The sequence below is a fragment of the Pelophylax lessonae genome (genome assembly GCF_965119305.1).
Source record: "Pelophylax lessonae genome assembly, chromosome: 10".
In the NCBI taxonomy this organism is placed as follows: Eukaryota; Metazoa; Chordata; class Amphibia; order Anura; family Ranidae; genus Pelophylax; species Pelophylax lessonae.
In genome coordinates this window covers 195,280,255-195,307,673 of record NC_138777.1, presented here as the reverse complement: position 1 = coordinate 195,307,673, position 27,419 = coordinate 195,280,255, and the positions used below count along the sequence as shown (strand labels likewise).

The following is a 27,419-nucleotide window of genomic DNA, read 5'->3' as shown; positions in this document are numbered from 1 at the left end:
GTAGCAGCAAGGGTTAATCACCCTGAGACCCTATAAATAACGAACCCCCCCAAGTGGTGGACCCCTTGGCCATTCCAACATCTTATCCTTATCAATAAATTAATAACACCCCCCTGATATTATTTACAAGCCCATGGGGGGGATCAGCCTAATCCCTCAGAAACCTGAGGGGTTAACGGCCGCCTGCCTTCCGTCAGGACAACGATTGAATGAACAATGACAAGAAAAGTTGGGCGCTTGGCTTGAAATGATAATAAAGAAGAAGAAGAAAAGAGAAGGAAAGGAAAAAAAAAAAAGAAAAAGCATCCATGAATGTTCAATCGACGGACCAGCCTCCCCAGACTGGCAGCCCAATAAGAGCTGACAGGGGAGGCTCTTGGTAAGATCACTTTCTCAAACCCTTCACTGTTTTGCTCAGCAGCCAGGCACATTGGAGCAGCTCACTGATAAAATTCGAGGATTTACTGGGAATATCCCTCTCGCCTCTTTTGTCTGCGTGTGCTTTTCTTTTTTCTTTTTTTCCTTTGCTCTCTCTCTCTCTCTCTCTCTCTCCCTTTCTCAATGCACTGCTGATGTGCGGAGACACAGACCTGCATCTTATTCATCAGGACCCATAGAGCCGGAGAAGAGAGTGCATCACTATGAAAAGGCGCAGGAGCCTGGCTGAGTGAGGGGCTTATCCAGAATCCAGCTTTGGCACTACTAGAAGTCAATCCTTATTTTATTTTTTTATTGGCCGGAGGAATAAACTGATCACTGGCACTGTAAGTACCAACCTTCCTTTTTATTTGTGCAGCACTTTTTAGGGGTCTCATCTGATCTCTGAGTTCTTATGGCTAAGGCGGCTGCTTAGGGTCATCCTGCAGTATAAGGTCCATCAGAGTTTGGTGTGATAGTGATGCAGAGTCCTCCGTTACTACCCCCCCCCCCCCTACATTTAATCACTGTTTGCATTCCAAGCAGATGTCAGCTTGCCGTCATGTCCTGAAATGGTTTGCCTTTTTTTTTGCGTGCTGAGAATAAATATCATTGGTGACCCTCCTATGTAAATTGATGGAGATCACTCTAAGGGGATCCTTCAGATCGAGAGGGAACAGGTGGGGTGATGCCTAGAGAGGACCTGTAAGATTTACACCTACTGCATGACACTTGCTTGGAGTCGACTATTTAGATATTCTAATTTGATTGCAGTTGCTTGTTAGATTCTAGCTGTAGGTGGCAGGTACTTTCCTCCTCTCCTTCCTCATCCCTCCTTCTTTCTCTCTCTTTCCTTGGTTGCCTACAAAACCCCCAGAAATCCAAAAACTTATCCCTGACAGCTTAGAGACATCATTAAAATATGAAGTGGTGGCTAGACGGAGCCTTATGTGCCTGGAGCTTAATGCTCCGCTCCGGCTGTTGCATCTAGGGACCTGTGCACTACGGAACGTCTTGCGTTGATGACACTTGATGGTGCAATAGAACAGATTCTGGAATCCCACCATTGATATAGCTCAAGCCCGGTGTCTATTCTCCTTCTTTTTCCATTGACACTTTCTTGTGCAGAGCTGCAGCAGCTGTAGGGTTAAGCCGCTGCAGCACCATGCAAATCTGGAGAGCACTGCAATAGATAAGCATCTGAATTAATTATGGAAAAATGAAGGAAAGGGCCATGCACAAAGTGTCATAATAAAGTACGTCAAATTGTATGGAAAGGTTCTACATGGAAGCACGGAGAGGCTGCTATTCCAACAGGTTTGCAGAATAGAGGAAAAGCCTACGTGTTTCTGTGCAGGTTAAGTTGCCAATATTTAAAGATGTTCTAAGAGGAAATGAGAAGTGTCTACAAAATTTTGTTTGAAACCTGTTGGAGTTCTGGGTTGCAACCATTTTTTTGGAGGGACTGCATGCAGTTTAAAGGAGTTACCGGTTGTCCCTAGTTATCCATCTACTCAGTAATTCCAAGCTCAAGCTGAGCCTTCAGGTAGGTTGAATATGGATAAAAAGTTGGTTATCACATTTTTATATCACAGAAGCCATATATAAAACATTACTCAAAAATTAGCACCGGCACCACGCTGCTTACATCTCACTAGGTCCTCAGAACTGGCATTCAAATAACAGTACCGATTTTTTTTCCGAAACCTTTGAAAAAAATTCTATAAATATAGATTCATTACTATTCGTATCCATAGGGATTTTACAGCCAAAAATTCACTCCTGGATTTTTTTTTTTTTTTTTTACTTCATGGGCACTAGGATTTGATGTGTCCACTGGAGGTCTGTCCTTTCTTTAATTATTTTTGGCATGTCACCGCCGGCTGAATATCAAATGTGGGACGTTCTTGGGTCTTTCTACATATACATCTCAGATCGATTTAATTTGAGACGTGTTGCTGCATTTTAATTGATGCTCAGAAGATAATATGGCAGAGAAGGGCAGGTGTAACTAGGAGAGACAAAAAAAAAAAGTATAAATATTTTATGATCGCACGTGCGTCTCATTTCCATATCGAGGTGCTTTCGGTATCTAATGTAAATTTTGGATACAGCCAAATAACAAGTGTGCCATCATTAGGCAACACAGTGGTTTACTTCCAATAGACTCAACTGTACAGTCATTTTTTTCTTAAGCAATTGAAGGCCAAAGGCTACATTTTATTTTATTATATGATGACTTATATTAAAATGATAAGGGTTTACTGCTTTGTGAAAAACACCTTTATGGAAATATTGAAAAATGGCCAATCAACACTCATCTATACTATTTTTTTTTTTTTTTAAATGCAGTTAATTAAGTAACCAGTTTTAGGAGACTTTTTTTAATATACATTTACCTTAAGTTTTCAAAAAGGATTATCCTTGTGACAGTTTAAAGAACAGTCTTTGAGTCATACCTGTAAAAAGAATAATAATAAAAAAAAAAAATAAATATAAAAAAAAAAAAACTTTGCTTTTGCCTTCCATTACCTTAAAAAAAAAAAAGAAGGATTCTTGTAAAAATAAAAATAAAAAACACATTTATGGAAGTATTGGAAAACAGCCAATCAACTGCCATTTTTTTCCTTTTTTTATTGTTTTTGTTTTAATCCAGTAAATTAAGTAACCAGTTTTGGGAAACTTTTTCAATAAAAAAAATAAATAAATAAAAAAGCTTTAGCTTTGCCTTCTATTACCTAAAATGCTAAAAGGGGTGATTCTTCTGACTGCTTTGTGAAAAACATGTTCCTGGGAATATTGGAAAATGGCCAATGAACACCTATTTTCTTTTTAAATCCAGTAAATTAAGTAACCAGTTTTGGGACACATTTTAAATTTAATAAAGAGCTAACCTTTGCCTTCCATTACCTTAAGTTTTCAAAAAGGATGATTCTGTTGTGACAGCTTAAAGAACAGTCTTTGAGTCATACCTGTAAAGAAGGCATTTTCTGTCTGTCATCTGCTTCGTAATTATTGATTCTTCGCCTTTGCTCGACAGTCAAGGAATACTCACAGGACGCCCGACAAGTTTACAGGCTTTTTAATGAGTCTGCAAATAATAGTTTGGAGATCTCTGGGGCAAGTAGGTCCTTTCTAGGGCTGTAGGTCAGTTAGGTCACCATACATATTCGAGGAACACAGATGACTTTGGCCACCAGTTAAAATGTTAGGATAAATCACAAGTGAATTATAGGGTTGTCCAAAGTCTAGAGGTCCTTCTTCTTCGGATTTTCAAAAAAAGTAAATATTGTAATAGGAATATATTACACTGTTCATGCATTACGTGCAAAATGTTTGGATAAATCACAAGTAAATTATAAGGTTGTCCAAAGTCTAGAGGTTCTTCTTCTGATTTTCCAAAAAAGTAAGTACCTAATAGGCACAAAATACACTGATAGTGAATTGTGTGATATAGCTGTTGGTATTTTTTTGGAAAGGTTATTTTTATTCAAGTTGGAATAAAATTAAGATGAATTATTAACAATTGATTTGGAAGGCAACAGGAACAGATGGCAGATATAAATGATTAGTTGGATGTACGTACTATGGGGGTCATTTGGGGATAAAGATATATCATCTATATACTCAGTGTGGAATTCATGGGATATTATTAATGTTATTAAAAAGAGCTTTTCATAAAGAGCATCTCAAACTTGCAAAATATTTCATTCTTTTTAAATAGAGAACTGAGAAATTTCAAGTTGTATCTGTTGAGCTTTGTGTGATAGGTTTCTTGACCTAGGTATGATTGACTAAGTGTTTTTATATGTCTTGATTGAGATGGTTGGAAATTAAACTTTCCATCCAATGGGTTCCTTCTGTTGTTTACACTTGAACAATCTCAGTTCATGAAAGGCAATATCAATGGCTTTTGTTACTCAAGCACGTTTATTGGAATATATATATTACTTGGTATTATCACTCACCATGAAGAGCAGCCTACGTTTCAAGACCCTTTTATTGGTAAGAGGCCCCCAAACACTCAAAGGACAATTCTTTTGTGCAATCTTTTTTTCCTACCTTGTTGTAATACCATAATTATATCTTCATCACAACTTTCTCAAAGTTTTTTTTCTTAAGGCCCTGTAGGGAAGGAACTAAAGTTTAATTCTCTAGACGTAAATGACAACAGAAAATAGTAAGCTCAACGGGTTTCTGAGTGTTGGCTGGAACAAAGCTACTGATCTGAAGTTTGTTAGCAAAGGCAGGGGGTTCGAATGTTGTACATTCAATTTCTATAACAGCTGGCTCTGGGTATAACAAAGACTATTATTAAGCCGTGTGAAAAATGTAAAAATCTCTTCTCATTATGTTTACTACACCGCTGATGTGATTGAACTTTTCAGGCTGGTTATAGTGACTGCAATTACTTATAGAATGTCTTCTAGAAGAAGAAAAAAATATATTACACATGAATCCTAGTTGGCAACCTAGATTAAATGCTTAGCTCTAATCGGTGTATATTCTTGGCTTGAAAGAGGCAATCAAACAAAGACTATTTGTAATGCTGAAAATGTTAATGTGTCAAGTTGTTCATTTCTCCTGTTTCGGTGGGTTCCCGCCTGAAATAGCTTTCAGCTTCGTCTTTACTTTGTCATTGACAGTTGATGTTCAAGGAAACAGATCCAAAAATGTTACTTGCTGTCAAAGGTGACTGGCCAGTTGGATCAAATGGTTCATTTTGTAAAATCTATACAACAAGCTTGTGAGTTGGGTTATTGACAATACAGCAGTGTGCTCTTCAGCAGGTTGCCTACTGAGCTGTCCAACATGGACTAAGTTCAGCATAATCTAAGGACCTTCAAAATTAGCTAAAAAAAGCTTGACTCTTATAGTATGAGCTGGGAATCTGTTTTCATAGATGGCTTTAAAAGTTCCCGTGAAAACTGGTCCCTTTCATTTGAATGAAAGCACCTTAAAGTAGGAATGGAAGCATTCCAACAAACAAGGTTTTCTAGTAGACTTTCTTCATAGACAAGTTTATTTCAGTGGAAAGGTAAAACACTACAGTGACACATTGAGGTTGGTTAACCAACGGAGTGCATTACCACTCACTGTGTTACCTATAATTATCAATGATGTACAGATAGTATTCCAAATTTGTGATTGGATGAGTGTTTATAATACAAAGATATACACGAGGAACACGTGGCTATATATACTACTTTTCAATAGATATCTACCACTGAGCAAAATTCCAAGTATGAATAAGCAGAAGATGCAATGTTTTTGAGAGTTTATTTAAAAATGCCAATGGGTGGTGAGCCAAAGCAACCCAACAGAGGCCTCCTGCCATCAGTTTAGAGCAGCCAGAAGGATGAAGGAGAAGTTACTGTAGTTTGGACACCATTACAAACAAAACCCAACAGACATCTAAATTCGTAATATAAATGTATGTCCTAGATTTAAACAATCTTCTTCTTTCAAATAAAGAGCAAGGTGTCTATAGTGAACCTTTATCCTTAAATGGTAATCAGAGGGTTAGCTGTCTATAACAAGAACAGAGGAAAAATTAAGTCTATATTCATTGTATGTCTTCTAGAAGTTATATTTTTGTATCGACCTACATATGTAAAATTTATGGTCATTACATTCAGATTCAGATTCAGAATACTTTATTAATCCCAAAAGGGAAATGATTAACATGAATATCCCATTCATGCTTTTTTTTTACTGACTGCTCTCTGATCAAAGATTTTACTGCTTATTTTCTCTTAACTTCATTCATTGAGTCAAAAAATGCCCAGCTCGTGAGTCTACTATTGCAGCTGGCTTTTTTCATAAGGCCGTTCAAAGAGAAAGGACATTGTGCAGTGCCCCGTAACACATTTCAGCTACTGGATCCATATCAGTAAAATATGGATTTTGATAGTTTGCTATGGGTTACTGCACTTTTCACATTATCGTTGCTCTTTGCTCTGCCTTGTTAATAAGCCAAGATATGCATTGGTGTTGGCAAGGTAAAAGTTCTGGCAGACAATAGAGAACAGAACATAGAGAGATGGATTTACAGAACTGGAAACTCATTTTATATCGCACACAAAAAAAGGCGGGACTAATGTCATCTCAATACAACATTACATCGTATAGAGAATGGTTAAATGGACAGTTTAGAGTATACAAAACTACTGAAGATACTCTACAGCTGAGTTTCTCTACATTTTTATATTGTTTCCCATTATTAGTAGAAATATTTACCGGACTTCCATTATTGTTTCTGAGCGTCCCCTAAAATATGTTAAATTATTACCAGTGAACCTTCAATGGATTTATGGGTTGATTAAACGTCAAAATAACATTATAGAAAATAATCAGCAATCACCTTTCAGCTTACCGTTAAATATGGTGGACTTTGCATTTTAAACAAGATCTTACATTGCCTTGCAAACAAGCAAGCCTATCAGCACAGATTAATAGGAGTGTCCGCTGCTGAAGGAACGTACTCCAGGACTGTTAACTTTTGGGGAGCCAGGGTGTTGGGACAGGACTTTTTATATTTGTCTCAACACACCCAGTAAGGATATGCATGCTTCAGTTCAGTAATATTGAGTAAACTGAAGAAAGGGCATACCTTGAACGTACCTTCAGAAACAAGCCATCAGTGGCAGTTCCCATGTTTTTTTTTTTCCTGAGTTCCTTTTAATTCAAATTAATACCAGTCAGCAATGTATTTTAAACTTCAAACTGCTGCGTTGGGCTGTAGAATTACCCATTGAATCTGTCAGGAGCACTAGATGCACAAGTATCACTGACTGGGAATCTTCAATAAATTGTCAAGTTCTATTACAGCATTGATTGACCAATTGATTCATCGAAACTGAGACACTTTATATTTGAAGAATAACATAAAAGATGCTGAAATGGTATTCTGGAGTAAAAAAAAAAAAAATCTATACATTAATTTAATATAGTTGTATGTTCAATCTGTAATAGAAAGAGAGAAGGCATTATTGTTGTTGTATGGGATGCTGAAGTTTAGTAATAGTAGTGGTAACAATTTTATTTTGAACATGTAAAAAAACAAACAAAAAAAAAACAACGTAGACATTTAGGGAAAGGTCTTTTGTAAACTTTGATTGAAAACACATGTGTTCTATACATGAGTTATATTTATATAGTGGAACTACTCCCAGAAAATATATCTTGGGTTTATATGGAGATAACCACTCTCTATTAGGTAGTCAGAATATAACTGCAGAGGCTCGTTGTAAGCTGAAATTCCATTGCAGAGCATAGCCAAGCATTTTCCAAACATGTATTTCTATGGGGTATCCACTAGGGGGCCAATAACACCGGAGTTATGGTGGCACTGGCTTTTTACTGGATTGTTTGCAGGAATAAATGGGTAATACACTCCAGAATAGGGATGGGTGAATCTGCTTGGGTTTGATTTCTCAAGGGTTCAGCTAATCTGGTTCAAACTTTGGCAAGCTCGAACTTAGACGCAAATCTCATTTAAGACTATAGGAAGGGAGGGTTACATTCTGGCAGCTTTATGGCTAATAGGTAAGCTGCTGCAAAAAAGGCAGGGGAAGCTGAAAACTGCAAAGGGGGGTAAGGAGGTCATGTCCCATTTCTGAAACATTTATCTAAAAAATTCCATATAGAAATGAGAGAGTATTTTCATGCAGCTTTGTAAGAAGCATTGAAAATACACACATCCTTAAAATACCATGCTTGGAGGATGCCCTAATGTTTTACATGGTGGTAAAGGACTCTACAATTTTCACAGACGATTTCAATGGCAGCGTATAATGGCAGCACATATTTGACTGTGGAACATAATTTTTTTTTTTACAATTAGTTTTGCTTACATACAGCAGCAGTAGTTTTGGGAGTGACTTATTATTTTTCATTAAATGCTAACAGACGTATTTTGAGGGGTAGATAGGTATTGGTAGCTTACAGAAGCTGTCCCTCTCCTTGCTGATAAAAAATTGTCCTGCCCACTAGGCAATTTCTATCCAGTTCTCATTATGAATTAAAATGGTTGTAAACCTCTGGCATGCAAAAATTGAGCAAAGCATATCCTTTTATGGCGTATACTAGCCACAATCCAAAGTGCTGTGTCATTTTGTGTCTGCTGTTTCTTCCCCCTGCATGAGTCACTAATATTAGTCCAAGCCAACTCCACAGTATTCTGGGTCATGGTCCCACACCCCTCCAGTACACAGGAGATGACTGACAGCCTCAGCTGTGTATAAGGGGTTGTGTATATTCCCTCCACTCAGCTTTCAGGTTTCACTGAGCCCTGTGCTTTAGCTTTGCAGTGTGTGTAAAAATCTGATTTCTTCCCCGGCCTTCTATTGCTGAGAAAAGTCTGTGTACTTTGAACAGATCTGGAGAAGGGATGGCCACAGATAAACAGGTACAACTTGTGTAAGAGGATGTATGTCATCTTTGTCTATCACCTGAGTCTAGTCACTTCACTTGGTATACTTTCTCTAAGGTTTTACAGATACTACAGAGGTTATATCAGTGTATATGTGACCATCAGCAGGACAGCTTTATTCAGGGATAATAGGCCCAAGTAGTGTATGTCTAACTTTTATTTTATTAATGAGAATAAGGGTGTGTAGTGAATGTGAGTGATCTAAGGTGAGGTGGTTTAGGTGCACGCTATTTTTTCACAGTTTTTTTATTATGTTTGTGATGCAGGGGGTTGCTGTGAAGACAAGGCAGCTCCTAGACCAAGTGATTGTTCCATTGTAAATTCCCTAAACTTGAAAAAGCCTATAAACATAAAAAAAAACAAACAAAAAAAAAAAAAGAGATGAACACCCCAAAATACCACCCATGAAACAAAAGTATTTTATTTTAAGCTAAGCGTTGCCAAAAAAAAAAAAGAAAAAACATTTCCCATACAACATAAAATAAAAACCAGTATACCTCCAAACTAATGGAAATCCAAAAATGCCCTATTTTTTAAAAGGTGTCTTGCAGCAAAAAAAAAAAATAAAAAAATAATAATAATTAATTAATAAAGTTTGCCATAGACGGGTCAGCAGCTAAAAGTGACCACTAACCTACAGTCACAAAAGTTATTGAAAAAAAAAAAAAAAAAAAAAACAATAAAAAAAAAAACTAACCTCAAGTCACAAAATTAAATGAAAAAAAGAAAAAAAAAACTAAGCAACAAAACAATAATAAAAAAAAGAGGAAAAAACTGAAGCAAAATGGTTGATTATACAAAAGTAAGCAATCAGAATTAAATTACAGTTTCCTACCTAACTCCAATCTCTCCCTATGCAGTTTGTCCACTTTCTTAAAGCTTTTCCTGCAACAGCTTGACACTATGGCTACGCTGTACCCCCTATTGTAATTGGTGGCTTGCCAAACCAAAAGTCCCTCTACTGCCCCTTGTAAGCCTGCTAGCCAAAGATCAAAGGCCAAGCATTGCATTACAATTTGAAAATATATCTAAGAGAAATCTGTACATAAATTTGCCAGGCCCAAAAATATAGAATCTGCAGGATTCACCTGTATTGGCAAACCCAAGCCTCATCCATGTAGCAGAAAGTGGAAGTTGAACTGTAGACATTTATAAAAAAAACACAAATAATGCATTACTAAATATAGTCTAAGTACCTAAATTTGACCTGGTGTTAGCCTCTTGTCCCTCTACAGTAGGTCTAGGCCATGAAAGGCAAAAAGGGCTCAAGAAGCCAATCAGTTCATGAGCTGATCATAAACATGCTGATAGGAGGAGAAAGCAGAGTGGAAGAGAGATGAACTTACCATTGTTCTTCTCCTCCTTTCACTCTCCAGTCACAGCCTAGGGCAGTGATGGCGAACCTTGGCACCCCAGATGTTTTGGAACTACATTTCCCATAATGCTCATGCATTCTGCAGTGTAGTTGAGCATCATGAGAAATGTAGTTCCAAAACATCTGGGGTGCCAAGGTTCCCCATCGCTGGTCTAGGAGCTGGTTAGGAAGGAGTTGGGCTCAGAGGAAGGGGGTTGAATGATACTGGCCAAAAAACATGAGGACATCTAGTGACAGAAAAAAGTACTGTCTGGGAAAACTCTGAATTGAAGGTGATTATTGCAGCAAAAAGTCATTTTTGATATTGTATCTTTGGTGGGCTGTTGATTTTTATCTTATTATTGTAGGCTGGTGTTTTTTTTTTTTGTAGAAGAGCTCTGGTTGTCATAGTAAAACTGTAAATTGGATGAAGGGTGATCTAGAAGTTAAAAGCAGCAATTAAAAACAGATGCAGCTCCAATCGCCACAACCTTCTATCCAAATCTAAGTTTTTACAGGAGTTCCACTTTTCATTTTTATAGCCAGAAATACACTTGCAATAGAAAATGTAAGTAAGTGAGTGCATTTTATATTTTATGTTATAATGATCTCATGTTCTAAACTAAATTATTTATCCATTTTTGCTTAAAATACCACTTGGACCTGTAGAAGTTTCTGTGCCAGTGCCCTTGCACAGTGTTGAAAACTTATTTTCTTAGTAGTTTGATTTGAATAGCCAATTCAGATATTGCACTGCTGATGATTTATTGACAATGGAATATTAATTATTATTTTTATGACATACAGTATGTCTCCATTGTTTCATTTCCTCCGCATTTGCGTGATATTTCCTTATAAATCACAGAGTTGTTTGAATGCTTTCTTCCTATGCAGGTTAGCTTAACAATGTGAGTTTTACTGAAATATGATTTTCTAAGAGCACAATTATATTACTTTGTGTGCTCTTTTCTTTCATGCCCACAAGCTTGTACGACTTAATTTAATAAGCAACGCAAAGATGTTCAGTAGGGCACAATAGTCTATTAAAAAATGCTAACTATCGGGTGGCTAAAAGCTGATTTTTTATTGGTTAATATAAATTGTTGTATATTTTCTTTGTTATATTATTATGCCAAGGAGTAAAAACAGATATACGCACTTTTTCAAATTCAGATCAGCGAAAGAATCTAACAGATTTTTTCAATATTCAATATTCAATATCAAGAATCAATATTGATTATTGCACATTGCCCTTTGCCTAATTAAAGGAAAATTATTTACAATTAATCTATACAATTAATCTATATTTTATCTACATTTTATTCATGGGCTGCATTGTCTGAAAGTATTTTTTTTTCGTATCATTTAATATTTGACAATCTTGCTTTCAATAATTTGGTTGTGGTATTAAGTATATAGATCAGGGATCCTCAACCTATGGCCCTCCAGCTGTTGCGGAACTACACATCGCATGAGGCATTGTAAAACTCTGACATTCACAGACATGACTAGGCATGATGGGAATTGTAGTTCCTGAACAACTGGAAGGCCATAGTTTGAAGACCCCTGCTATAGATTGATAGATTAGTCACTAGAGGGAGCCCTTAGTCGCTCAATGCAATTACTTGTCACTTTTGCTTAGAGTGGTTATAAACTCTTACATATACCCCTGAAGTGACTGGCCTCAGATGATACACAGAGAAAAAAAACACATCCTTCTACATAAGTTGTACCTGTTTATCTTTCCTGGACAGTCTTCTAAATACACAGATCAAAGACTTTTTTCTCTGCTCAAGCTGGCGGGGGTGGCAATCTGATGTATCATACTGCACTGCATGAGTGGAGAGCTTAGTGTAATATGAGACCTGAGTGGAGGGAATAAATATACCCTCCTCTGCACTCACTCACTGGGAAACATGAACAACTAAAGCTATCAAGCACCTGCTGTGTGCTGGAGGGGGGGGGGGGGCAGGGCTGTCTCCAAGATTGGCTGGTGTCCAGGTAGACTCTCAGAATTGACTCTTGCAGAGAGAAGAGAGATCAGACAGGAGCCACACTTTTTGGGTTGACGCAAGTACACACTTTAGAGAGATGTGCTGTACAACCACTTTAACAACTTAACAACTGCTAAGATAAGATATCAGCAATATGTGGGATATATTGTTTGCAGTGACTATATATATATATATATAAATGTTAGGGAATTACAAACTTTCTTACCTGGATATCCTGCCAGTAACAACACTTCCTGTTGCAAGCTGCCAATGCTAAATGACTACCGCAATTAGCAGAAGTGTTGTTGGTCTGCCATGTGGGCTCCTTCAGCTGGTTGTTGGGTTGCCTATCTCATCTATCATGTAGGCAGCCCCATGTTCAACTTAAAGGAGAACTATACTCACCTCCACTCCAGTCCTGCCGTGGCCAAGAGCCCCCTTACCAGGTGTTGAAATCTTCTGACAATCTTCTTTCAGATACCGATCTTCAGCCACTGTCATTGGCATCACTCTCACACATGTGCAGGAGTTCATTCATCTCAGCAGGTGTTGATCTTCAGCCACTGTCAATGGCTGGGCCAAGATGACATCACTTCACACATGTACAGGAGTTCATTCATCTCAGCAGGTGCCGATCTTCAGCCACTGTCAATGGCTGGGCCAAGATGACATCACTTCACACATGTGCAGGAGTTCATTCATCTCAGCAGGTGTTGATCTTCAGCCACTGTCAATGGCTGGGCCAAGATTACATCACTTCACACATGTGCAGGAGTTCATTCATCTCAGCAGGTGCCGATCTTCAGCCAATGTCAATGGCTGGGCCAAGATTACATCACTTCACACATGTGCAGGAGTTCATTCATCTCAGCCGGTGCCGATCTTCAGCCACTGTCATTGGCTGACCAAGATGACATCACTCTCACACATGTGTGAGAGTTCATTCATCTCAACAGCTGCCAAAATTGTACACTAAGCTGCACATGTGCAGCTCAGTGTACAGTGCAGACAGGCACGTAAGAAGCTTTACTGCAAAAACGACATAGCATGTCACTTCTGCAATAAAATAAAAATTTGCCTTTTCACAATTTTTCTTTTTTTTCTGTGCCAGGATCCCCAAGAAACTTTGCAATTCACTAATACATAAAAAAAAAAAAAAAAAAAAAAAAACAATATAGTCATTGCAAAACTGTCAAAAATGTCAGTTAGGGGTCCTATCTATCCGCCGCAATGTCGCAGTCCTGCTAAAAATTGCTGACCGCCGCCGTTGCTAGTAAAAAAAAATAAATGAAATTAAAATGACATAAATCTTTCCCCTAGTTTGTAGACGAGATAACTTTTGTGCAAACCAATCAATATATGCTTATTGGGATTTTTTTTTTTACCCAAAATATGTAGCAGAATACAAATTGGCCTAAAATGATATTAAAATGTGATTTTAATTTTTTTTTTTATTGGGAATGTTATATAGCAGAAAGTAAACAAAAATGTATTTATTTTTTTTTTTTAATTGTCGCTCTTTTTTTGTTTATAGCGCAAAAAATTAAAATTTCACAGGTGATCAAATACCACCAAAAGAAAGCTCTATTTGTGGGAAAAAAAAGGACTTCAATTTTATTAGGGTACAGCATTGCATGACCGGGCAATTGTCAGTTAAAATAACGCAGTGACGAATCGCAAAAGATGGCCTGGTCATTAAGGGGGAAAATCTTTCGGTACACAAGTGGTTAATGTGGTTGCTGCATTTATTTTAATTTTTTTTTTATTTTTAATTTATCTATTTATTAAGTTTTATAGGTGACATAACAACATGACAAAAGCAAGTTATTGCATTATCAGCAATATAAAAGAAAGAGTGTTTTTATTTTCATTTTTTTTCCCCTTTATCCTTACCTTGTGATCCAGCCAGTAACACACTTCCTGTCCTAGGATGTCTCCACTCTTAATGAAGGACCAAGGAGACATCTTTGGACAGCAGCATTGTCAGTCTTGAGGGAGGGTATAAGCAGTTACAGCAAACCGTTTTTTTTTTCTTCCTTTTGGGATAAAGGTTCACATATATGAATAAAGGATGAATATTGTAAGAACCCATGTCAGTGTTACATGGTTTGTCTTATCCCTCTGACTGGCACTTTTGCTGGACAGCTTGGTCTGTTAAAGGAAGTTGCAAAAGAATAGCCTAAAAAAGAAAACGAATGCAGCCACCACAATATAATACTTTTTGTTTCGGGGTGTTAATAATACTTTAATGCACTCACCATTACGTACAATAAGTAAGAAATCCAATAGGGAGAGTTGGACCACCTTATAATTGCTTTAGCAGGTCTCGGACCCGAAACTCAAGCCTATCTAAATAAAATGCTGAAAGTATAAAAATGTGTTTAATTCTCCAGCATGTAGCAAAATAGAAATATCAGTTTTGATTGAATTAACCTCCAAAAGATAAATGCTAGTGGTAGTTGTGCATTGTTCATGAAGCCAAATAGAAGGTTCCCCACCTCCCAAAACTTTTTATCAAGACCCCTTGCTTGTTGTTGAAGTGCTGGATGGACAGAGGTCCAAAAGGATCTAACTGTTTCCAAAGGCAGCTTATACCTTAGTCTTTTTTTTTTCATTCAACCATAGAAGAAAATGACACAGTTTCCCCATCCACACACTTGATGTGGATGGGGGAATCACTCCCACTGAGCTATTGTGTCCTGATGGCAGGGAAACTTCCCTTTCCCTTGGAATTATCCTAACATTTTCTAATGGTCTCGTTGTACAGAAGTTGTTCTGTAGATTGATTTCTGTAAAACCAGCTTGTCCATACATGGATAGAAATTAGTCTGGTCCCTGCTCAACTGGCCAAATTTTGATCCATGTATGGCTGGCTTTAGAGAAGCCATTTTTAGCCAGGGTTTTGTGGAACCTTAGAATTCCTCCAAAGAGTTCTGGGGGGTTCCTTCAACTTTGGTTGATTGTCCTAATGATAATTGTCATCTGATGTGTCTGTATAGTTTGTGGGCCAACACCACTAGACAAAGCCAACATCATCTGATGTACAGTATCTGTATAGTTCTTGGGCTAACACCACTAGGTAAAGCCAACATCATCTGATGTGTCTGTATAGTTCGTGGGCCAACACCACTAGGCAAAGCCAACATCATCTGATGTGTCTGTATAGTTCTTGGGCCAACACCACTAGGCAAAGCCAACATCATCTGATGTGTCTGTATAGTTCTTGCGCCAACACCACTAGGCAAAGCCAACATCATCTGATGTGTCTGTATAGTTCGTGGGCCAACACCACTAGGCAAAGCCAACATCATCTGATGTATCTGTATAGTTCTTGGGCCAACACCACTAGGCAAAGCCAACAGCATGACACCAATTTATCTATTTAGCTGTCCGTAATGGTGGCATTCTGACCACCGCTTTTAGGCCCCTTTCACACATGAGGATCATTTGTTGGATCAGTTCAGTCACGTTTTTTTCAAAAGAAAAATTGACAAAGTTTACATCAGATTGTCATCAGTTTTTCATGTGTTTTAATTTGCTTTTACATCTGCCAGCTAGAGTCCTTAACTACTTGATTCCTGGAGCCATATTTTCATGCAAATCTTGACCATTTACATCTATTTTTTGTCCGATCTTATTTTTTATTTTTTTACTGAAGAAAAAATAGAGTTTTAAATTGGTTCTTAAAAACGAGTGTTGACGGAAGCAGATGTAAATGGATGTAAACGAATGATCATCCATTTAAATCTGTTTTTCCATAGAAATGCATTGATGTTTGTTTTTCATCCGCCAATGGATGGATGAAAAATAGAAAAAAAGGTCCACTTGTGTAAGATGGGACTAAGGGTTGCATTCTTCTCACTGACCACCAATAAGATCATTTTCCATAGACCCTCAATGAATTGGATTTAGTAAGGGTTCCTTGAGATTAAACATTATTTCAGGGGTTCCCCTGGGGTAAAAAGGTTGAGAAGGGCTGCCTTGGAAAACCATTGCATTTACAGGTCATGAAGAAAATTAGTTTTCTGATGCATGTAGTGAATATTTTTGTACATTACCCCAACGCCTCAGTGTTACTATAATGTAGTATATGGAGCAGACATAGGGATGTCCAGTTTCCTTGGAAATCCCATTCAGTGGATAATTGCATGTTAGATGTTGTTTTTGTCTGCTCATTCCAATTCTGCCTTTTGTGTAGCACAATACAGGCACATATATATATAATATATATATCAATTCCATTTGTCAGATATGTCAGGTTCTATTGAATCTGAAGGGCACACTATATTGTGTAGTACCCTCCCAGCACAAAACATACATAAACATGATTGTCCTCTTGCAGTTGCTTATTACGGAAACGTTGCTGCCTACATATTAATTCATTATTGAGAAAACATCTTGTGTGGGAGAAGTGAGTCCTCTTAAAAGGAAAAGGTTAGCATGGAACATGTGTAACGGTGGCTTTCCGAGCAGAGCTGTCAGCCAATACAAATCAGAAACATAAGGCTGGAAGTAGTTCCAAAGCTAGAAGGAATCTACAAGAACAGAGCTCCAGGATCGGTCCATGTTACCTGTCTCGTGTTTTCTTCTGTCTTATCTCATATCTACAGGACTTTTAGCATATCTCTCCATCTCTTGTGCCTCCGTCACTTTTTTTTTTTTTTTTTCTATCTCCTATCTTCTAATCATATGTTTGCCTTTTGCTACCTTTCCTTATCTCTCCCTTGTTTTCTGCTCTTTATCTGATCTTCTATCTGTTTCTTGGTCCCTCATTTCACTGTCTTTCTCTTCTTCTTCATCATCTCTCTTTTACTGTTTTTCACCATTCCTCATCCTCTGTTCTTTGTATGTTTTCCTTTTCATTGTCTCTGCATTTTAATCTCATTGTCGTATATACTTGCTCTCTTTTTACCTTATATCTGTCTACTTATTAATGTCCTTTATCCAGTCATTTCTGTATGGATATAGGGTATGTCTTTCTACTACACAGATTTTAAACTTGATTTCACATCTATATGATAACCAAATTGATTTTGCATTCATTTTCAGCATCTGTCTGCTTTTGTATCCTAAAGACTGTATATATTCCATGTACTATAGCCTCTAATATCCCAAGGAGCATTGTCATGCTATGTATCATATATCTCATGTCCTGTAGCCTATACTATGATAAGCAATGGTGTCTGCCTTTGGATCCTATACTGTACATATTCCAAGTCCTACAGCCTATACTATCCCAATTATCAATGTCAGACTATGAATCATAGCCTATGTTATCATAACCATCAGTGTCTGTCTGTGTATTTCTTTTTCCCCAACATTGTTAACCCTATGCAATCCAAATTATTAGTGTTATCCTATGTAATTTATATATCTAAGGATGCATTTACTTAGACTTTATGTTATTATTAATATTAGCAGTGTCTTTTTGTGCATGTATCTTATACAGATCATGTCCTATAGCCTATGGTGTCTTATAGATCAGTGTTAGTCTATGCATCTTATATAGCTCATGCCCTGTAGCCTATACTACTATCAGCATTGGTGCCTGTCTTTGTATCATATATTTCCCATGTTCCATAGCCTCATTATTTTTATGATCAATGCCTTCCTATGTTTAGTAAATATCCCATGTCCTATAGCCTATGTTATCTTTATCATCAATGCCTTCCTATGTTTAGTAAATATCCCATGTCCTATAGCCTATGTTATCTTTATCATCAATGCCTTCCTATGTTTAGTAAATATCCCATGTCCAATAGCCTATGTTATCCTTAATATCAGTGCCTTTTTATGCATTTTATTATCCCATGTCCTAGAGCCGATGTTACTTTTATTATCAGAGCCTTTCTATGTATTGCATTATCCCCTGTCCTATAGCCGATGTTGCCTTTATTACCAGTGCATTACCTGTGTATTGTATTATTCTATGTCCTAGAGTGTATGTTATCTTTATGATTAGTTCCTTTCTATGTATTGTATTATCCCATGTCCTATAGTGTATGTTATCTTCATTATAAGTGTCTGTATACGTATTGTATTATCACCAGTCCTACAGCCAATGTTACCTTTATTATTATTGACTTTCTGTGTATTGTATTATCCCATGTCCTATAGCCTATGTCATCTTTATTTTCAGTGCCTTTAGATGTATCATATTATTCAATTTCCTATAGTCTACAGTATATTATCAGTGCCTTCTATGTATTGTATTATCCCATGTCCTATAGTGTATGTTATCTTTATTATAAGTGTCTGTATATTTATTGTATTATCCCCTGTCCTACAGCCAATGTTACCTTTATTATCATTGCCTTTCTGTGTATTGTATTATCCCATGTCCTAGAGCCCATGTTATCTTTATTATCAGCGCCTTTAGATGTATCATATTATTCCATTTCCCTATAGTCTACAGTATATTATCAGTGCCTTCTATGTATTGTAATATCCCATGTCCTATAGCTTATACTATCTTTTTTACCCAAGCCTTCCTATGTAGCTTATTATCAAATGGCCTATATAGCCATAGTTACCTTTATTGATGATGCCTCTCTATGTATCTTTGTCCTAGAGCCTATGCTGTCTTAATTATCAATTTCTATGTATCTTTTGTATCCCATATCTATCTATTGATCTATCTATCTATCTATCTATCTATCTATCTATCTATCTATCTATCTATCTATCTATCTATCTATCTATCTATCTATCTATCTATCTATCTATCTATCTATCTATCTATCTATCTATCTATCTATCTATCTATCTATCTATCTATCTATCTATCTATCTATCTATCTATCTATCTATCTATCCATCTATCCATCATCTATCTATCTATCTATCTATCTATCTATCTATCTATCTATCTATCTATCTATCTATCTATCTATCTATCTATCTATCTATCTATCTATCTATCTATCTATCTATCTATCATCTACCTATCTATATTTTGTGATAATCTCAGTGATTACATGAGTTTTATTACAGCCAAAGACAGCCAAATCAATAACCCCAGGCAACAGACCTCCATCTTCGAAATTGAATGCATATTTGAATAGCTTAATTAGGGTATGGTCATTAGGGTAACACTGACAAGACATAGACAAAATTATCAACATATTCTAACATATTGTAAAAAAAAAATAAAAAAATATAGCTTTATAGTTAGTAAACTTACTTTTATTTAAAACAGTCTTTAAAAAAAAAAGATGTTTTCTGATTGATTTAATTGAGTGACAATACTTTGCACATTGCTCGCTGCCCTATTACTTAAAGGACCATATGTATGTTACATGCGGTTGAAATTGGCTTGAAAATGAACCTTATTAGCACCAAGTTATTTAAACACGGGAACGCCGCAATTAGGTTCCTTGTTAAAGTGTTCCGCATATTAATTAAATACATATATTTGTGCCACAAGAAAGGGAATGATAAATTCTACCACCTCGTAAAGTGTAATAATTAAACGTAGGCTATGCGCAAGCTTTACATGTATCGTGTAACGATTATCCAGTTTCATTAGGGCTTAGGGACCATTGTGAGTCATATTTGTTGATATACATAATGATTAAAATCATTTGTGAAATTGATTGTTTTACAGTTGAATGTGATATCTCTCAGTTTGTGGAGAATAAAGGGGGAGTGAAGAAAATTGTCTTTTCTAACTGATGCAGACTAGATTTGTAAAAGGATTAAATGAAGTGAGAAGGGAGGAAATTGCTTTAAATCCTGTTATACTGTATGGCTGTGTTATTAAACTGGAGTATAGGGAAAATAGCATTATAGTTGAGGACTATCGTATGAAAATGTGGCAGTCTTTCATATGGAATTCTCAATAACTGTGCGGTATCTTCTGTTAATAAACTTAACTCCTTATTTCTGGCACAGTTGCTATGAAGAAGCAGCGCACTTGTCTTTTAAAGCGAAACCTGAGCTTTAAAAAGGTTATACCACTCCAAAATATATTTAGGATTTATATATAATTTTCCCAAAGGGTAACTCTACTTTTGCGGAAAATAAATAAATAAATAAATTCTTGTTGGAAAAAAAAATAAAATTAATAAATAAATAAATAATAATAAAAAAAAATAAAAATAAAAAAAAAAAAAAATATATATATATATATATATATATATATATATATATATATATATATATATAGATAGCATATACAATTGCTACACAAGCATTACTGTAATTTAATGGTATTAAAAATGACCATTTCATTTCGATGTACAGCATTGTAGTTTTCTGTAAAATTCCAAGCAATATGGCAACCTAGAGGCCCTTTGTGCACAGTTGGTGTACACATATTTTACAGAAACTTAATTTTCTGCTTGTGTGATTGGTTTATTGACTTTCCCAGAAGTCTGCACTAAGATACAAGTCAGATTTTAGGCTCTGCGACAAAAAAAAAAAGGTGAGATGCTCCCAAAGGGTTAAATACTTCTAAAGGGATGTGGGCACTGCAACTTTTCTCATTAGAACACTGAAAGTGCGTCAGCTGATTGTTAGTGAAAAAGTCACCCCCATTTAGATTCATTCTGCACACAACAAAAAGCTATTTCTTCAGAAAAAATCCCTGCAATGTACATAGATCACCCAGAGGGGATTTTTTTTTTCTCTTTAAAAATTGCTTCTGTTCTTCAAAAAATACCAAAACCCATGTTTCCATAAAACTGCTGAAACGTTTTAAAATGAGAGCCTAATGGGGGTTTCTGTTGGCAGAATGTCCTCTTCATTTTTTTTTTTTTGCCTTCTTCTGGGTCAACTGTGGGTATATAGTTCTGGGGCTTTTCAATTTATTTATTCTTTATCATTTTTTTTTTTCATTGGTTGAACTAGATATACTTGTGTCTTTTTTTCAACCTGACTAATATTTTATCTATGTAATATACTAGCTTTTATATTTGACAGTGGAAATGTATATGATTGGCTGTTAAGGGGTTGCACAATATTAGCTGGCAAAATGTAAATAATTTGCTTTTATTGTAATTGCACCCGGGTCTCAGAGTTTGTAGTACAAAGAGGTCTTAGAGTTTGTAGTACAAAGCTTGACAGTCAAGGTTGCAAATCACCAACATACTGTATCGGTTGATAATTACTCTGCTTTAGAAAGGATTGTCTCATTACGGTTAGGTAAAACACAGTATCCATAAAAAACAAAAAAAAACAAAAACATTATTTTCTTTAAGTAATTTAATTCTATGGTCCTATTTATTTTAAAAAAAGTGCTCCACCAATGTCACAGCATTCTTACAGCTGTCACCAATATTCTCTAATATGTTTATTTCCTATGATTATCGGCTCCATCTAGTGGGTAGATCCATCTATTGCAGTATTTCCTGAAATACCATATACCATATGTGATCTTTTTTGAATGAGCAATCATCTCTATCTCAGTGTTGTGTATGGCACACCCCAACAGCACTGTAAGGCTCTGGTATCCATAACATAAGTTGTACATGTTTATCTGCAGCCCTGTCTTCTCTACAGACATTTAAAGTGCACAGGTTAAACATAATTTATGGGCTCCAGGAGGCAGGGGCCAGGGGTGTAATGCCTTATACTGCACAGCACAGAGAGCAAAATGTAATCTGAGACCTGACTGAAGGGAATGGACACCCCCCCCCCTCTCTACACAGGCTCATAGAGAAACATGCACAGCTGAGGCTGTTAATCACTTGCTGTGTGCTGGATGGCTGGGCAGGGCTGTCTCCCAGAATTGCTTGATGTCAGGATAGATGATCAGAAGTGACTCATGCAGATAGCAGAGGGAGGACAGAAAAGCTAGAAATCCCACTATGTGCTTTGAATTGAGGCAAGTACAACACTGTAGGATGGTATGCTTTGTTCCTTATCCATTTCAGAGGTTTACAACCACTTTAAGTGATGAATTAGGACCAAATAGACCAGAGTATCTGTCATATTCTAGGATTGTGTTTAATAATCTATAGAATAAACTATTTGCAAGCAATACCAAACATCTCAACCACTGCTTGCAACATTTAAAAAATGTAGAAGTTAATTAACAGACAATATATTATCACCTTGGTAATTAGGGCAGAAGGGTCACTGAGAATTTCACGGCTCTGTGAGGCTTACATAGAAGAAAACACAAGTGTAACACTCAGTGAGTCATTTGTGTTTGACTAGTCTTTACACTTCTACACAAGTAGCTGTGGATTAAATTCCATTTTTTAAAAATGTACTCAAGCTGCACTCTTTGCCTTCTAAGTCATATTTAAATGACATCTTACCAGTTGTTTCCAAAGGAACATTAACTTGCAAATATTGTCATTGCCGTTGCAAGGCAAAAAAGGTTCTTCATGACTTTTAATAAAACCCTGCCTGTTACGTGTAGTTGGCTTCTTTGTCTTCTCCCCAATGTTCTATGCAAGGTTACATTTGTCAGAAATATGCATGCGTAAGCTTGGAGCATGCTTGCACAAGCACATAACCACCTGATTTCCCTAAACAGAAATTGGGAGCTTTGTGTCTTCTCAAATGACAAAGCAGCTTTGTAATCATGGAACAATAAGAGCTAAGCAAAAATCAAGGTACACACTTGCAGTTTTAAGCGTAATGATCATTAGATCATCCTTTTGTGGGAACAAAACCTTGGAATAGGGCATGCATGGTTAATGACCATAGCATAATCTCTGACCGTTCCAATAATCTGATTGGAGCCCATACCAGGACATGGTCCACATTTTTCGATCAACTAACTGTCACATCTGCCTTGGCAGCCAACAGATGTCCATAAGGTTCTTCTTTTAATATGGCCTTTTTAAAAACTTTACCGTATTTGTTCAATTATTTCTTTACTGTATAATTATATTATGCTGACAACTGGTGGTTTAATTTTGTCGTTGACATTTTTGGGTAGATGGCTGCATTGGTCACTCGATTTTCATGTATCTCAGGTAACATCATGATGAGATCTTCTTACCAAGATCCCTAGCTCATACCATATGCTTTGGATATTATGACAGGGTTTCCCTTTCCATTGAAGATACCTTAATTACTTTACATTGTAGAGAATATAGCAGATAGACTTAAGCCTAGTACACACGCAACGATTATCGGCCGACCGATCGTCCGTCTTTTGTCCAGAGTGGTGTTTTGTTGGTTGGAATGTGCCTAGACTGCACACAAATTTTCTCGCCCGACAAAATTCTACTTCAGAAGTGATGTCTTGTGTTGGTTTGCTTTCTTTGTGTTCTTTCTTCTCTGAGCATGCCTAGTCTTGCTCATAAGATTTTTCGCTGTCAAAATCTGTACTGACTGCATGAAAATCGGCCGTGTTTTGACGGCGGACAAAAATTTTATAGCCTGCACACCAGATTTTTTCAGCCGAAAAGTCGGAGTCGGTTGTCGGAAGCATCATACTAACAAGCCGAAAATCGGCGGATCGGTCGTCGGACGAAAATTCCCTGCCGATTTTCGATGCGTGTGTACAAGGCTTTAGACATCATGGCTGACATGGCTGACCTGGAATTCCCATGCAGAGGTCTCTACTCACTAAAGAGCAAGATAGATATAGAGTAGGAATTTATGTCGGATTTAGCCCATAATACCAAGAGATGATTAGGAACACAATGTGGAAACAGTTCCAGAATATACTGTATAATAAAAAGAAGCCCTAGTAACATGGAGAATATAGTAACAAGAGTCCATATTAAACTAAATTGGACAATCTCTTTAAAGGTACACTCTAGTACAAATTAGCTGTGAACTGCATACAGGGTACAGATTATATCTTCTAAAATGATCTGCTTTTCATCTAGGCATCACTGTAAGGTTATCAGTATTCCACACTCTTTGGTGATTGAGATGTTATTTTCTTTTCTTACCTGTAATGTAGGGAGGATTCCCAAACACATAGCCTCCCTGATTTATCATGTATATATGAAATTATCAGTACTTAGACGTTTCCCTCAACCACCAATTAGGTTCAAACCCTTTCAAAGACCTTACAAGTGAGGAACTGTAGAATCTGTCTAAAATAGGTTACAGAGAATACAGGTTAAGTCTCAGTTCACACTAGTTCGCTCCGACTTCGGGGGGCGACCTGTGAAGTCGCGTGCACCGCGACTTCAGCGCGACTTGCACCGACTTCATATAATGAATGTCTATGCAAGTCGCTCCGAGGTCGCCCCGAAGTAGTACAGAACCCTTTTTCTAAGTCGGAGCGACTTGTGTCGCTCCTATTAGAACGGGTCCTGTAGCACTGCATGGACCTCGACGGACCGCGACTTGTCAGGCTGACAAGTCGCCTGACAAGTCGCGGTAGTGTGAATGGACAATAAAGGGCAATTTTAAAAGATAATTAAATAATAACATCGATAATAATAATAGACATGCCATATTTAAAAATAAAACACAGCTCCGGCTGCAATAGTAACTTGCTTTCTGGCACTATTCCTTCTAGCACCTCTTCTCTGCAAAAAAGATGTTCTCTGGGTTGAGTGACACCCAACCAAATGCTAAATGTGCAGGGATCATGGGCCCACCATCTGAGAGGGCATTACTATGGTACTCACAGTACAATGATACAGAAAGTGACACTGATGCCATCACATCAGCACCACACTCTACATTATTAAAGAGAAGCTCCCGTCATTTTTGTATGTATCAAAAACTGTAGCTGCTGACTTTTCGTAAACGTACACTCACCTTTCCCAGGCTCACCCGCCAGCATCTCAACTGTGGGCACCCAGTTATGACAGATTGCAGTTTCATTGTGAATTGTGAATGGTCCCACAGGCTTCTGGGACCTTTGACATCTCTTAGAAGACTGCAGGGAGAGAGAGGGAGAGGAGAACTTTGGTTTCAATGCTCCCACAGGCTTCTGGGACCTGTGCATCTCTTAGAAGACTGCAGGGGGAGAGGGCGAGAGGAGAACTTTGGCTTGCATCCCCTAGTCAATCAGAGCAGAAGTGGGAGCGAGTACCTGTCAAAGCCAGGTACCCCCTACCAAAAAGGTTTTTTGGCCAAGAGGAAGGGGGGAGGAGGTCTTAAAGCAGAACTTCCTATTTTGCGTGGAGCTCGGCTTTAAAGAGAGCCCTCTGCAGGATAAGATCTGAAGAGAAAGAGAACCCCCTATAAAACAAACAAACAAAATAAATGTAGTTGGCCACTGGGGTAGGAATTGGGTTTTCTTTGCAAACAATTTCCCAAAGTTCTGGCCTTATGTATGGCTAATAAACAGTTTATTGTCCAATAAAAAGCATTAGAAAACAGGCACTGTTATGGGCGACATGTACCAATAAAAGAGTAGGGCTTCTGTGAGCGCACTCTTTTTTAGAAAGTAGGCTGAGATATCTAAAACCTTCAGTCTACAGGCTCTTGTAGGAACAAATGCTAAGCACTATATTATACTGTATAACTTTTCAACACAGATGGACCCTTAACCTTAACTTTCCAGTATCAAGGAACTCCATGTTAAAAATGACTATATCTAAATTCTATGATACATTAGTGTGATGATCAATGGGAAAAATGCTTGTTCCACTTGCAGTCCTTGAGAAGAATTCCCCCTTACAGATAGCTAAAAAGATCAATGGTGTCAGTAGGAACTTATCTGAGTGTCAGAAAGGTCTCATTGCTCAAGAAACCCCTAGCGACCTCTGAAGGAACCCTAGGGTTCTATTGGACCCTGGTTGAGAAACCCTTTTATAAATTATTCTTTTTTTTTTTTTTCTGGTGGTGAACCTGCTAAGTTTTCAGCCAAACATTTGTGATTCATTAACATTTTGAATCCTGGGGATTTAGCATGTACCTGCATGAGCCGATACCCAGAGTAACTCTTACTGTTGGGCAAGCAAGAGCACTGAAGGTGACGAAGGGGAGGTCAAAATGGGGCTTTTAGTAAGGTGAACCAATTTCCTTTGGCACAGTTGTAAAAAATGTTGAATAGCTGTATGCTTTCAGTGATTGGTTTGGTATTTTAAATGGAATTGCTTAAGAAAAATTGTTTTCTCATAAGTCACAGTAAATTGCGTACCATTTTGACTAACAGATTCTGAACATTAATGTAAACTAAGCTTTTAAAAAACTTGTACCATTTCAGCCCTTATTTCTGATAATTCTTCATACCTCTTGTTTTCCTCTCTCTCGTCTTCTGAACGTCTTCAATATTTATCCTTACCATGCCTATTAACTGTTAATAACGTACCATGTTATGCTGAACAAATTCCTTACTTTTTTTTCTCTCCATTTCTCCATTTAAGGGAAACATCAATGAGTGATATTCCAGACACGTCATGTCCTTCAAATGTGAACTATTTATGCTTATGTTTATTGAGCAATAAAGCCTCGGATCAGCTGCAAGTAAATATCTCTCGCTGCATGATGAATTGGATGGCTGCGATCTGGATGTGAGCAAGAACATTTGTTTCATGTTGTCCGCGCTCCCTTTAACCTGCGTTAAAATGCCAGAAAAACTGGGGGAAACATTCATGGATGTTTGGACTCCATTAATCATATTATGGATTGCAGTACTTCCTCATGTATATATGGCTCCGAGGGATGATTCCCATGTACTGGCGACTGATGCCACCTTGGAACTTACTGGAGTCAACGATGAGCAAAAAGTTTTGAATCGGTCCAAGAGAGGCTGGGTGTGGAATCAAATGTTTGTTCTGGAAGAGTTCTCTGGCCCTGAACCCATACTAGTTGGAAGGGTATGTCTTGGATTTTTATTAATTCCTGCTGTCAGCTAAATCAAATTGACTTTATCACTTTTTGATGTCACAGACAAAGTCTTGATTAGGCCTGATTTACACGTTGAAATGTTGTCAGTGTATACATATTGGATGTTTATTTACTAAAGGCAAAGGATGTTCACTTTTCAAAGGAAGCTGCACTTTGAAGGGGAATTTGCCCAAGAGCTTAGTAAATGAAGTGACGTTCCACATTGGAAAGGATACCCAATCATGTACAAAAAAAAATATTTAATAAAAAAAACATAATTTTTGCTTGCACATGATTGGAAAATGGAAGTCAGTAGAACTTCCCTTTATTATCTAAGCTCTGGGGGAACTCGCCTGTAAAGTGCAACTTCCTTTGCCGAATCTGGTACAGCTGTGCATAGTAACCAAACAGCTTCCAGGTTTTATTTGCAAAGCTTAAGGCCCCTTTCACACTATCCGTCCGTCAGACAGATTCCGTTTTTCTCAGCGGGGGATCGAGCCGCCGATCCCCCCCGCTA

General features: G+C 37.3%; 1 protein-coding gene across 1 annotated transcript in view; it reads left to right on the top strand.

Moving 5' to 3' along the window:
- Positions 1-378: 378 nt before the first annotated feature.
- The window catches only part of CDH8 (cadherin 8), a 686,750-nt gene continuing 659,709 nt past the window's right edge, over positions 379-27,419 (top strand). The window contains exons 1-2 of the mRNA XM_082271081.1: positions 379-764; positions 26,440-26,892. Of these exons, the coding sequence (XP_082127207.1) occupies positions 26,608-26,892 (285 nt within the window). The 5' untranslated portion in view covers positions 379-764; positions 26,440-26,607. The remainder of the gene's footprint in view (positions 765-26,439; positions 26,893-27,419) is intronic.